General features: G+C 41.2%; 2 protein-coding genes across 3 annotated transcripts in view; one reads left to right on the top strand and one right to left on the bottom strand.

Moving 5' to 3' along the window:
* The first annotated feature begins 4,825 nt into the window (after window positions 1-4,825).
* Window positions 4,826-10,435, top strand: tmem151ba (transmembrane protein 151Ba). The gene is made up of 2 exons (XM_005731111.1): window positions 4,826-5,382; window positions 7,514-10,435. The coding sequence occupies exons 1-2, from the start codon at window positions 5,293-5,295 to the stop codon at window positions 8,954-8,956; spliced, it is 1,533 nt and encodes a 510-aa protein (XP_005731168.1). The 5' UTR covers window positions 4,826-5,292; the 3' UTR covers window positions 8,957-10,435.
* A 2,862-nt stretch (window positions 10,436-13,297) lies between these two features.
* The window catches only part of drc5 (dynein regulatory complex subunit 5), a 6,080-nt gene continuing 5,064 nt past the window's right edge, over window positions 13,298-14,313 (bottom strand). For both annotated transcript variants that reach the window (XM_005731109.2, XM_005731108.2), the window contains one exon: window positions 13,298-13,581. In XM_005731109.2, coding sequence (XP_005731166.1) covers window positions 13,402-13,581 — 180 coding nt within the window. In that variant the 3' untranslated portion in view covers window positions 13,298-13,401. The remainder of the gene's footprint in view (window positions 13,582-14,313) is intronic.

The raw sequence follows: 14,313 nt of genomic DNA, 5'->3' as shown, positions 1-14,313 counted from the left end.
GAGGAAGACGGGGCAAAAGACTAAATACTATGGAAGAGCGTCAGAGATTAGTAGTAACTAATGATTAAATGCAAAATGGAGTGTGAGTACATAATGAGTGAAAAAGATGAGTGAAGAAGAAATACTTAGTGTATGGGAAGCCCCCAGCAGCCTAGGACTATTGCAGCATAACTAAGGGGGGATTCAGGGTCACCTGATCCAAAAGAGTGCCTGTCTCCTGAATCCAAACTGGGAGCTGGTTCCACAGAAGTGTAGCCTGAAACCCGACGGCTCTGCCTCTCATTCTACTTTTAAATATCCTTGGAACCACAATTAAACCTGCAGTCTGAGAGCAAAGTGCTCTATTAGGATGACATGGTAACAGTTCGCAGGCTTCTGACTAACTCTTACTGGAATTTATTTTCAGGGGCATGTCCAGAGGGGGGCATAGGGTGACATCTGCCCCCCCCCCCAAAAAAAAAAGAAATGACTGCTTGTTAATCTTGCAGTGCTAAACATAGATAAGACCTGTTGTCTAATGTAATCATGATATCTACAATCACGAGGTCTGGGTAGTGGCTGAAAGAATGAGATTGTGGAAGAAGTTCAGTAATTTGGGAGGGATTTGGAGATTAAAGTGATAAACACATTAATAAAAAATAAGGAAACGACTAATAACTATTATTTTTAAATATGATAATGATTCTGAAGAAGGACGATTCTGTATAATCTTCATTTTCCATTAAGTGCACTTTGATGCCTCGCTGCACAGTCACAGTGGAAAAACCCCAAAAGTCAAGGGGATAAGGAGGAGTACAATCAGTAGCTTTTCCCACACCCTCTCCTTTTCCCCCATCGGTCTTTATCTAAGAGTAAAGTTGAACTATTAAACTCCAACTTCCCTCAAATGACTTCAGTAAGCTCATCATTCATTTCTGACTGTCGGCAGTGTCAGGAGAATCCTCGCTCATGGGTTTTTGCAAAGTTGAAATACCTTTAATGCAGATTAGTGTCTATTCACATCATCCAGTGCAAATTTCACTTTGTGGCTAACATGAATACATCTTTAGGCTAAGAAATATGAAACATGATATTCGCTTACACAAAGAGTCTGTCATATAACATCATTTATATTAGGGCATAGAGCTACACCAGCCTCAAATTGTATTTACTTCTGATCAAATATTCTGATTTCCAGCCTCCCCTCTTCCACCCAACCTGCCCTGTTATTCTTCTATCCTATTCCACCCCATTAACGATTCCTGGAAACACCCCTGTTTCTTTCATATCAACATTCAATGAGGCCAACAAACGCGCAAAATAAGAAATATACAAAATGCTTAATAACAATACCCCCCCCCCCCCCCCACACACACACACACACACACTATGAAATCAACCTTGTCTAGTGTGCTAATAAAAAAACAGTAAATATATAATCAAATAAATGAACTGTGTTGGTTTGCATTTCCAATTTTTGATGTTTAAGTCTCAGTTGTTCTGAGAACCTTAGTCTTCACTGTGTACCACAGCTGCAGGGATACTGAAAGCAGCAACATCACATACAATAACGAAAAATGAAACAATAAAATCAAAAACACAAACAACTTGTTTATGTGATTATTCCCCGCTTGAGTTGTGTGATTATTACTGCCTCTGAATGATGCATGAGCCCATGCACACTTTCATAAACAGCATTAAATGAACTGCTTTAACAAAACAAATACTCAACTGTCAATAAAACCAATTAAGTATGCAAAATCTGACCACAGAACTAAAACTTGCTAACACAATGACATGTTTCTTTAAGCCCTTTTGGAGCATATGCAGGCCTCACATCTTCACAACTTGTAATCCTGGTGACACCCTGTGCAATACGATTTACCACAGAGGCTCCAAATACTTTGGAAGGTATGCTTGTCTCTACATGGACTAATTATATCACCACAATAGCATGTGTGCAACATGCACTCATCAAACTTCACATGTGTGCAGTAGATATCAAAATAAAGTTTGACCGCGGGTGTTATCTGAAGCATAGAAAGGAAGGAAGTTCTATTATTTTTGTTTGAAAGACGCCATATAAAGTAACCTTCATCCGGTGTGCATTTACAAGATCAACACAAAGCCCATTTCTGTTTATTTATGATTTTTTTTATAAATAAACCTGTTGGCCTATTCATTAGGTGAGATAGTTGAGCTTATCAGTCTGAGTCTGTCTGCGTCAAAACAATCACTCGGAACTGTGCAAGGTGCACTCATGAAACCTTATTGATGTGTATTTGGTATCAAAACAGCGGGGGAGTTCAAAGGTGAGCGTGGTTCAGAGCACAATCACAGTAAAGTGTGATAATCTAATTATGGGATCTAAGTCTGACTTACATAGAAGTATCAAATCTCATTAATGTACTCATTCAGAACACAACAAACATCCCACTGTGATACTCCGTTCATCTGGCTTTTATTTTTGAAGTCCACAGCGGAAGTCTCGGTTTTCAGGCTTGTCACTGGTAGCAACAATAAACCACAAGCACATTATTATTCATTGAGCTTTAGTCCTTTTTCTAAGAAGCTGCAAAACCAGAGCTTGGTTTATAGAAAACTCATTTTGCTGGATTTAAAAGTGAGGAGACATTAAACATGAGCAGCTACTGATATGTGCTGAGGGGTCCTGTCTGTAGCAGCAGGAGCTCACAGTGTCAGTCTGTAGTTGTTTTGCATGCTTTTGGGATTGATGCAGTCATATAAACAGAAGAAAATATTCAGAGCTTTTCTTTTTTAATCATCTGTATTTTTACTTTTACTTTTTTGAGACGCTTCCTGTGGTTTGGCCTTTAGAGGGCTCACTTACACAGCTGCTTCTGTACTTTAATGGGAGGGGGGTAGGTCCATGATGAAAACAGTCTACAACATAAAACAATGCTGACTGTTAGAGGGAAGCATTTAGTGCTGTTAAGAGTTACCATCTGTTTTTCCTCTACTGCTGTGTTTACTTTTTCCACTTTACACCAGGAGTCCAGTCCAATGTCCATACTGTGCTCTGTGATAAACACAGGTCGGTGTTCCAGGATCATACAGGAAAGTGTTCTTGTTTAAATAGGGCTGTGCACAACAAAAGCAAGGATAAATATTCAGTTTTCCCTACTTGGTCTTCTTATGGTCTCTTCTTTCACAAAAACAATGAAATAATGACAAACGCTTTGGGGCAATTCTGTCTTTTTGCCCTCTTCTCCTTATTCACAGCATTAAGTAAACCATATCTCAGCTTAAACTTGAACTTTTGTGCTCTTTTTCTTTTTGTCTGAAAGCTATATTTGGTGGAGTGATGAGATTAATTTGCTAAGAATTTAAAACACAACTTTATTGTGGAATCATCACATGTTCTTTAGGAAGTTTATTTGAAATGAAAAGTGGAATCATCCAATCACATGGCAGCAACTCAGTGCATTTAGGCATGCTGACATTGTCAAGATGACCAGCTGAAAATCAAACTGAGCATCAGAATGGGGAAGAAAGGTGAATTAAGTGACCTTGAAAATTGTATGTTTGTTGGTGCCAGATGTGCTGATGTGAGTATTTCAGAAACTGCTGGGATTTTCCCATGCAACTATCTCTATGATTTACAGAGAAGAAAATGAGAAAATATGCTTTGAGCAGCAGTTCACTGGGTGGAACTGCCTTGTTGATGTCAAAGGTCAGAGGAGAATGGGGAGACTGCTTTGCACTGACAGGAAGGCAACAGTAACTCAAAAAAAATCACTCGTTATAACCAAAGTATGCAGAAGAGCATCTCTGAATCCACAGGACATAGAACCACGAAGCCGATGGTCTAGAGCAACACAAGACCACACCGGATGCCCACTCTAGTCAGCTTAGAACAGGAAACTGAGTGTATAATTCACACAGGCTGAACAAAACCGGACAACAGAAGATTGGAAAAATTTTGGCTGCTTTGATCGATTTCTGCTGTGACACTTGGATGACAAGAACTCGACGTAAACAACATGAAAGCATGGATCTATCCTGCCTTGCATATAGAGTTCAGGCTGCTAATGGCGTGGGCCACTTTTGGCCACTTGAGCGTCACTTAAACATCACAGCATGTAGCCGATTGTGTCCATCCCTTTATGACTACAGTGAAATTATTTTCTAATGGCTCCTTCCTGTGATAAAAGCTATTAAAGTTTGACCAAAGTGTCTAACTAAAACACTTTTCATTGCAAACGCTGTCTCGTGTTTCATCTTGTACAGCATGTCTTCAAACTGTGGTGGTGTCCAGGGTGGAAGAGAGGGACCCAAATGTAGCACACAGGCAGACTAAAACGAAAGAGAGACATTTATTGACCCATATAAAGTCCAAATGGATAGATCCAGGGAATATCCAATATACACAAACAATACATAACAAAAACCCACAGAAATAAAACAGCTGCAAAAAAAGGAAACATGACCTGGGAATTATATTTGCATTATATTATCTGATGATTAGGCCTCTACTCATAAGATGTGGTTAGCTTTTGGGGAGTCCCATTTAACAAATGGCTATCTTGTCTATTATGTTGGAATTTGTACTTTTGATTGATTTGCGAATAAACTAAACTAAACTAAACCCTTTGACAAAAAGAAACAAAGCCAAACAATCCAAAAAAATCATACCATCTGAGGGGCATCACAGGTGGCTTATTTAATTTCATATATATAACGAATTTAAACCCTACGTGAGCTTTTACTATTACTGTTTTTCAAAGAACTTGCTTAAATACAGATCAGAATAAAGATCTCTGCTGAGAGGAGCCACCCCCTCCTCAGCAGCGGCAGCAGCAGCGCCCCTCTGTGCTGTTGTGAGTTACGTGGACACGTACGTGCGTGTTATTTACATCGTGGTGTCGGGCTGGCTGCTCGCATGTGCCGCTGCCCGTCTCCTTTGTCCTGCTTCACAGCTTCACTGGGTGTCATGGGCTCTGCCTGCAGGGAGAGGAGATTTGTCACTTCCCTCATCACACTGGATCCCTCGCCGCAGCAGTCCTCATCACCATCACCATCGCATCGCGAGAAGAGTCACAGCCTCTCAGTCTTCTTCAGAGGCACAATGACCGCGTTCCCGTAGGCTACACCATGCGAAGTGTGCCCACCTGAAACAGGCTGGGGATGCAGCATCCTTTGAGCCCTTCTGTTTGGGTTCCTGCTGCACTGGTTTCCTGCGGATGATGCGCGGAGGAGTTCGCGGCGTGTTTATGTCTCACTCTGCTTTGGAAAGCCCCCATCCCATCAGGAGATCCATGCACCACCGGTCTTTGTGTTGTTGTTATTACCATGTCCCCAGCATCGGCTGCAACGGCAAGTGAAAGCGCCACCGCCACCGCCACCGTCCCCGAGGAGGAGACGGAAAGCCCCCGGGAAGAGGTAAGAATTGTTTGCAGTAAATTAAGGCTTTTGAGTAGTGTGGCATGTTTAAGTGACAGGCTGCCTTTGTGCATGCTCACTGTAATAATCTCACTGTTTTAATCATTTGGCTTTTTTTTTTAGATTCTGATTTAAGTGTTTGCACAGCACTTAAAGCGCTTTATTTGCCTATTATACGAACCCATGCGCGCACTCGAGCGTGTGAACGCCATGATTACGCTCCTGTGTCCTCCGGGCAGGCTTCCAAAATTAGGTTTAAGAATCTATCACGGTCCAATCAGGTACACGAAAGTGTTAAAACAAAAAACTTACTTTGCTCATATCTTTCCAGAAGATATTGAAAGTCACGCAGCATTTAAAAGACATGTTGACGTTACTAGGGCGGGGAGAAGTGAGATGTTGTATTGGGGGGGAGTCTGTAAATTTCCCTTAAGGGAAAAACTAAAACAGATTTGGAAACATAAGGACTCAACAGCAGTTTTCCTGAATTAAACTATAACACCCAATTCCTCTCCTTCTTCTCCAGTCTTCCCCTACATGCACACATGCTGGGCAAGTTACATATCCATTACACAAGAGAGTCTTTTTATATAACCTAGCTGGTCTTATTATGTCAAGAGAAAGTGTCCATGACTGCGAGAGGCACTAAAGGCACCACGGCAGCCTCCTTAATGTGAAGACTGTACAGATTTGAACCTTCTTGAAACTGTTTTTCCTTTTAACAATAGCCACTTTCATATTACAATCTATGACTCCTATGAGTGCAAACTGTAAAATTACATTAGGATATAAGCACGTAAGGTGGCGTGCTGAAGTGATTCTCAGTTGTTGCTTTCATGCAAAGGGAATTTTCACTAAATACAAAACAACACTGAAACCAAATATTAAAAAATGATACAAGAGCCTTCAGCTAACTGTACACAGAAGACTTTTAGAGCTGTTTCATACAATAACTGCCTTAAATATAAATGTAACTCACTACAATTAAAAATGGATTCTCCTTTCATATTTTAGGACCAGCGCAAGGTTTTTCTAACACATTTTTAATCAGATTGTAACATGCATTACTTTGCAGGCACATAATCAGAACGATATCTCCTACTGCACAACTGTTCATCATTAACCTCGAGCCTGTAAAATGTAACACTGGCCACAAAATGTGCCACGTAGTATTGATTGTAATTTTCGAACGTGGCCAGAATGCTGGTGAGCGAGCACTCCTCCTGCAGGAGGTTTATCTCAGTGGGGAATTTCACTGTTAATCCCTTTTGCTCTGTGGGGTGTAGCCTTGGGTTGGCAGTGTGCTTGAAGACCATGTGACCAAGGTCGGGAAGTTAATTATGATGCAAGAACATTGATTATTTATGCTTGTCTATCACTCGAAGAGCACAGAGCTGACATGTCGAGTTCAATAAATCAGCGCTGTGATAGAGCAGATGCTTTTTTTAAAAAAATGTGGTGTTTAGAGGCGACCTATAGATCAAAATCTAGACATTTACAGTCTTATCTGAAGTGTTAGAAGTGAGGTCTGTCATGCAAATTTTTTTTGAATGAATTTAGTGATAATCTTCCCCTTCCTGGGACTTTTGAATCTCTGCCAGGCTTTGTGTGGCTGTGCTCCTGCAGGGCGTAACCAGCTCTCGAGCTCTTTGATGCAGCCGCTGGGGCTTGCTGTGCCCCGAGGAGATAAAGGATGGCACCATCTAAATGCTGCCCAAGTCAGACTACAGCCTTTTTTTCTGCCTGTCTGCCTAAATGTTTTTGACTCTTTAAAATCATATCAGTTCTTTCAAGTCTTCAACTCTCACGTGACAACAGGATTTCTTTTACATTTTAATGGTAATAATGAAGGAATCGTCTGATTATAACATGCACAGAGCAAGAAATGAGCAGTTGGCTCTTGGCTCATGCATAAACTATGCAAAAGCACTTGCAACGAAGAATATTTCCTTAAATATTTTATACACATGAGCCGCTGCTCCTTAACTTTTTGCCTACAGGTATTTAGGTTGTGTTCATCAATGCCACATTAAAATGTGCCATTCATTTAAATCTTCAGGTATAGGCTACTCCTTCTTATATTATTATGTTAATACCTGTGTTTGTAATCGTTTTTTTCTCTCTTTTGCAGCAACAGCCTCAGAAACAGTCTCTGGCTAAGTCCTTGTGTCAGGAAACTCACTGGAAATGCCTGCTGCTGTCACTGCTGATGTACGGCTGTGTCGGGGTGATGGCCTGGTGCCAGGTGACAGAGGTCACACGCCTCACCTTCAATAGCGCCTACAAGGGAAACTCTATGATGTACCATGACAGTCCCTGCTCCAATGGCTACATCTACATCCCTCTGGCCTTCCTGGTCATGCTCTATGTGGTCTACCTGGTCGAATGCTGGCACTGCTACACCAGGAATGAGCTGCAGTACAAGGTTGATGTGGACAGCGTGACGGAGCGCATACAGCGCATGCAGCAGGCTACGCCTTGCATCTGGTGGAAGGCCATCAGCTATCACTATGTCAGGAGAATGCGACAGGTGACACGTTACCGTAACGGAGATGCCTACACCACTACACAGGTCTACCATGAGAGAGTAAACACCCACGTAGCTGAGGCGGAGTTTGACTACGGTAACTGCGGGGTTAAGGACATCTCGAAGAACCTGCTGGGTCTGGATGGTTTCCCCATCACCAAGCTGAGGTTCACCAAGTGCTTTAGCTTTGCCAATGTGGAGTCTGAAAACTCCTACCTGAACCAGCGGGCCAGGTTCTTTACAGAAAACGAGGGCCTTGATGATTACATGGAGGCACGTGAGGGGATGCACCTGAAGAATGTCGACTTTAAGGAGTATATGATTGCCTTTTCTGACCCTGATCACCTTCCATGGTATGCTTCCAACTCCACCTTCTGGGTAGCGGCTGCTTTCACCTTGTCCTGGCCTATGAGGGTGCTGACAGAGTATCGTACTTCCTGTGTGCACTACCATGTGGAGAAGCTGTTCGGCTTTGACTATGTGCCAGTAACGCCATCTGACGAGCGGGTGTATTGCAGACACATCCCACGGGTCAACACAATTGACAGCACAGAGCTCGAGTGGCACATCCGCTCCAACCAGCAGCTAGTGCCCAGCTACTCTGAGGCGGTTCTCATGGACCTGGCCCAGCTCTCAGGGAGCTGCAATAGCTACTCCTTATCCGGAGGCTACGGCAGCTACAGGCAGAACTGCGAACGCTGCCACCGTGCCATAAGCAGCTCCTCCATCTTCTCCCGAAGCGCCCTCAGCATCTGCAACACTGGGAGCCCCCGCATCCCGTTCAGCGCCAGCCGCTTCTCGCTGGGTCGGCTGTACGGCTCCAGGCGGAGCTGCCTGTGGAGGAGCAGCGGGAGCCTGAATGAGCAGTCGTGTCCCACAGAGAGCACGCGCTGTCTGTCAGGCCAGCAGGCCAGTGAGGAGAACCCTCCAGCCTATCAGGACGCGCTGTACTTCCCAGTGCTCATCGTGCATCGCAACGAAGGCTGCCTCAACCACGACCACCGCTCGCTGCACAGAAATGGCTCCTGTGTAGAAACTTCACTCTGATGACACGAGCTAAGGCCAAGGAAACTATTCATACATGGACTCTTGTGTCTCTTTAACACAGAGATTTAAAAAAAAAAAAAAAAGAGCATTCTCTGAGTTACCACAACAAAGGATTTGTTAACATTTCTAAACATACTGTCACCTGACACAACAGCAATTACAACAAAGTATGTGTGTGGAGTTTATCACTCAATACATCAGGGAAAAACAGACCCGATGAGACTGTTGTTTAAAATACAGCGAGGCTTTAAAGGATACTGCCAAAGTGTCATGTGCAGCCCTAAAGAGTCTGTTGAGATTCAGATAACCAATGAAAATCAAGGGCCATCCCATCCTAGTGTAAATGCCATATTTACAGATCTTAGTCACAGACAATTTACAAAGATATGAGTAACATTTCCCGGTATATGAAGCCTGAAATGGGCTTTGACTCAGCAGCAAATGAAAAAATTAAATGGATGCCAAACGAGAAATGGAACGCAAAGATAAGCAACCTTGTCAAAACACACTAACGAGACTAAGTAGTTTTGCTGAAACCAAACACCCTAACCCTCTCATGGCTCTTATCAAAGTGAAGTCAGTACAGTCGACAAATACAGAAATCTGCATGTTAACACATTTTGATCCTGGATGATTTAATGTCTCCATTCAAAGTTAATGCTCATGGAAATCCATTCAAAGAGAAAAAAACTGAAAATAAATGTCCGGATAAAACATTCAGTCAGCTGATATGTGCTTGGCTGCAATGACATTAAACTCCATGGCTCGCCAAATATAGCACAGGAGGAGTTTGAATAATTTAGCAGACGAGGGCTGAAGGACAAGAGGATTTAAAACTGATTCATAAACACTTCTTTAAACTGTTCAAACTGTACATTTTGTAAAGCAGTAAAAAATACCCTCACTGCACTGCTGAGAAATCAGTGTCAACTCCGCCAGTTTAAAATCTTTAAGATCCATTTAGGTTCGTGTTGGGCAATATTTTCATTGAGCCTACCTCTTTATTTAAGTGCCTAGCATCAACCGTTACTGACAAGCACAAGCTGCAATGACTTCTCATCTCATCTCACTATCCTCCCATTAAAACAAGCAGAAGAACACATCAAGGTTATTGAAAACATAGGCAAAAATCCACAAGTTTGTAAGAATCAGACACAAAATGCTTTTCAGATTTCTTTTTCACATTACTCACACAGCCAGCCCTGTGCTGCTGCTGCTGATGCATATCAGAGAGACAGCTAGAGAGCTGGCCATCGAAAACACTCGAAATAGGCAGAGGCCTGGATTCACTACTGATAGTGTCAGATTTAATTATATAAAAGGATTACTTTAAAACACTAAAACCTACTTCCTCTCAGCTGAGTGCATGCTGTATCTGATGGGAAATTTACTTTTGCAGCCAAGAACCGAAGCAGTGTTTAATGCAAACAGTGACAAAAGCCACTCCCCGCAGCACAACCCATCGCTCAAAGTTTGGTTTATTTCTACCCGGAACTCCTTAATATTTATGGACAGTCATTTAGCCACTTGAAGGAATGGAGGTTAAGCATAGAGGACGTCCATAACAACGGATATACATGGATCATACTGCCATTACGGCCATCACTGAATACTATGAATCTCACCTGCGTTTAGACATTTGGTGTTGAGATTTGCCTTCCCGATAAAGTGATCAATCAGCCATACTCATTACATTCCATGTGTGTTGTTGTGTTTGGAGCTGTGGACTGAGACACAACCCCCTCATAACAGACTGAGTCACGTTTAACTAACAATTTTAACCTGTTTTCACAACTCAAGGTCATCTATGCAACCTCACCCCAAACTCAGGATAGCATTCAGGTCAACGATTCTGCTTGCAACAACATCCCGATAATCACTCATGTTCTCATCTGCACATAAAGAAGGCGGAGGTGCAGATGCAAACATCTCCAGTCATTGAGTTTCACTTCTGCACTCGCTATTCATAAATCCATCACTTAGTCTGTGTGTAAAGGTTCGGTAAACTGCAACGTTTTAAAGTCGATTTTTGCTAAAATTGATTCCACCATGAAACACAAGAAAAATGCGGTATCTTAGCATGAAAAAGAGGTTATTACCAGAGAAATCTTCCACTAGAAAAAACATCTGCATTATCAAAGAACACAAAACAACTCTTCAGAATAATATGTCTCATATTACCTCTCTAACAACTTAATGCGGTGGGTTATGAACAGCTTCAGGCTGCTGTATTCAAGATGCTAACACCAAAATCTCACCTGAAATCTTGAGATAGGGGGACATTTATGACAAGTGTTTGAAATAAATTAGTTTAATCACAGAAAAACTGAAGTGAACAAATGGCAAGTTATTATTTTAGGCTCTCTGTACATCTTCAGTGGTTCCAGTGTGTATGTTAAACTATTCACAGAACAGATGTCAGTGATCTGAGCTAAAATGGCTGGGAATCAATTGAGCTAACAAGTTAATTTTTAGCCCATTCAGATTCTTTACTTATTTTGTAGCTGTGAAGGACTGGATCACAACCGAGCTCGTGCTGGTCAGAAGTCAGAGACTCAAGTGGACTTGCATGACTCAGAGGACAACACAAATAACAGCATGCAGTCTCCACGGGGCATTTAAATGTACCGAAATGTCTTTTTTGTTATGTTAATCAAAATATAGGAGGATGCACCGGATGTCAATGCTAAAGTCACTGTGCCACTCTGAAATCATCACAATCTCTCCTTCATCATCATCATCAAGCCTCTCAGGTGGCTTCACTGTGATATTCATACATAGTCCCATGTAAGAATAGAAAAATGTGTTTACCCGTGAAATGTTTACGCAGCAACAGAAACAAGCTATTTGACCGATTACAATCTGACTGAAAGTTTTAAAGCTATACACTTTTCCTCTATAGATGACTGTTAGAATAACATTTCTGCAAAGAAAGCAGCTATAGCCGTTATCATGTCTTATGAGGTAGATTAGGCTCGTACGATGATTTGTATTCTTTCACTCAATGATGCTTTGGGCCTCATCTTTTATACTTCCATAAATCTGTGGATTTTTAACATTGTAGAGCAGGATGGCTTTGTACTGTAAATAAATAGAGACAGGAGTGTAGAATGTCAGTCGATGTGGATATTGTGTGCACACATGCACACAAACACACACTTAACTGGAGCAGGTACAGATTTGATGTGTTGCTATTAAATGGAGAGAAGCAGAACAGTCCCCCTAAAAAGGCTGTTTTGGGATGGTTTTGTTTCCCTTCAAACACGTTTTTAATCATTTTAGAATACTTTTTTAAAAATACAAATGCTGTTGGTGTGATTTGACTGGTATATCTAAGCATAAACATATGCTTAGGGATTACTAAGGATCTAAATATAATAAATCAATATTCTGTCATAGATTTTTCTGCTTTTTGGCTAAATTAGTCCAGAATAACCTCTCTTCAAATGGCTCTGGAGACTGATTTGTGATTTTAGGTGTGACACCTGTGACATACACCTGATTCATGGCTATGACTGTAAATTACATCTGACTGATAATTTTGTTGCCGCCTAGTTCAAGAGTTACACTATTTACCAGTAGATTATAGGTAAAAATAAAACAATGCAAGTCTGTATGTATTCCAACACCATCACGACGTTGCCTTGATGTTACATAAGGACTGAATACCAAACATGTGTATCAAAGTAGAACAAAAAACTCAATAAACTGAAATGCTCACTAAAATATCTGGTCTATTTGTTTAAAAATACACAACAGACATACCAGAAAGACTATGATCACTGATCTGAGGTCAACTGATGCAACCAGTGTTGCATGTTTGTCAGCCAAAGGAAACTTTTGATGCTGTCAACAAGTGTAGTAAATAGAACAGAAGCAACAGTGTGCTGGTCCATCCCCTCGGTCCCAAGCTCATTGGTTCCTGTTGCTTCATATGAATCAAAACAGGACATATTTTTCACACTTACTCATTGTCTAAAAAGTCTCAGCTGGAAGATTTCTGGAAATGTTACTCGAACTGGAGTAAATGTGAGTTGTGATGTTGTGATCCCTCCCCCTGCTGGCTACGCAAAGTAGGTCGATCCCAATATAAACTTTGCTCAACTTGCAGGAGACTGTTTGAAACAACAACTAATGACAGCGCAGGATACCCATGATTGATACATGACCTGGTCTGCCAGCAACCAATCATCTGCTTCAATCATTATGAATTAAGTAGATATCAGACAACTCATTTGAGATAGTTTAAAGATCTTAATGACACATCATATCCTGCATTTTTCTTACGTTAGAATTAATGTAGGGTTCGCTTACATCTGTTGTGTTTTAGACCAAATTTGGTTGAATTTTGCTGCATATTTTCGTTTATTGTGGTTTTAAATGAATACGTTCATCTATTGCAAAGACAGACGGCTGATAAAGATGGGTTTATATTATAAAAACCATCAGTTGGCATTCTCAGTATTCTTCTCTCTTGGGTTTGTTTCTTGTTTTCTAAACTGGTTGTTCCAAACCATTTGGTTAATGACGGAAACTCTCCGCTCTTCGATGTCTGTCAGGTGGATATTGCATTCTGTCACACTGGTGTTGTGAGACATCGCCTCCTCCAAAGCGTTCCCTCCAACCTGCACAAATGCAAACACACACACACCTAAAAGCTCTGCTGATGGCCTCAATAACCTTGAAAAACATCTCACTGCTAACCTTGCAGTTCGAAATACGGCACACTTTATAAGCTCCCCTTTGCTGGTGCTACCAGTCTTTTGCTGTTTTTTGTAAAACAGGCATTTCTATTTCTGAAACCAAGGTCAAAAATATTGATGGTACTGCATGTTGGATTTCTGCTATGTGGGTGATTTTTGATCCTCCGCAGTGTATTCCAGTCAGAGATACAATATGCAGTTAAAATCCGAAGAAGAGAGAGCATGAGAAGGGGGAATTCAGATCTACCTCTCTTGGGGAAACAACACTTACTCAGTTTTCCATTATTACATGTTTTCCCACACATATCTATGAATAATTGAAAATCCTAGTACTTTACAGCTGCTCTGTTGACTTCACTATGCTGTGTCTGCACAGGCGTTAGCATGCTTTGAGAGTTTTTCAAAATGAACCAGCATTCCAAAGCTGACAAATTTAACAAGAAGAAGTAATAAGTGGTTACAGTGAAACCATAACTTAAAATAACAGTTTCACTCTTCCTCTCTGTCAGTTAATTTTTGACAGTTTTTAATCTGCATGGCTTTCGGGATAACAGCAAACCTATCTATCTATCTATCTATCTATCTATCTATCTATCTATCTATCTATCTATCTATCTATCTATCTATCTATCTATCTATCTATCTATCTATCTA

Source organism: Pundamilia nyererei, unplaced genomic scaffold, assembly GCF_000239375.1.
Source record: "Pundamilia nyererei isolate P.nyererei 1_Seehausen unplaced genomic scaffold, PunNye1.0 scaffold00041, whole genome shotgun sequence".
In the NCBI taxonomy this organism is placed as follows: domain Eukaryota; kingdom Metazoa; phylum Chordata; class Actinopteri; order Cichliformes; family Cichlidae; genus Pundamilia; species Pundamilia nyererei.
The sequence above is the reverse complement of the archived record's forward strand: the minus strand, read 5'-3'. Positions and strand labels throughout refer to the sequence as shown.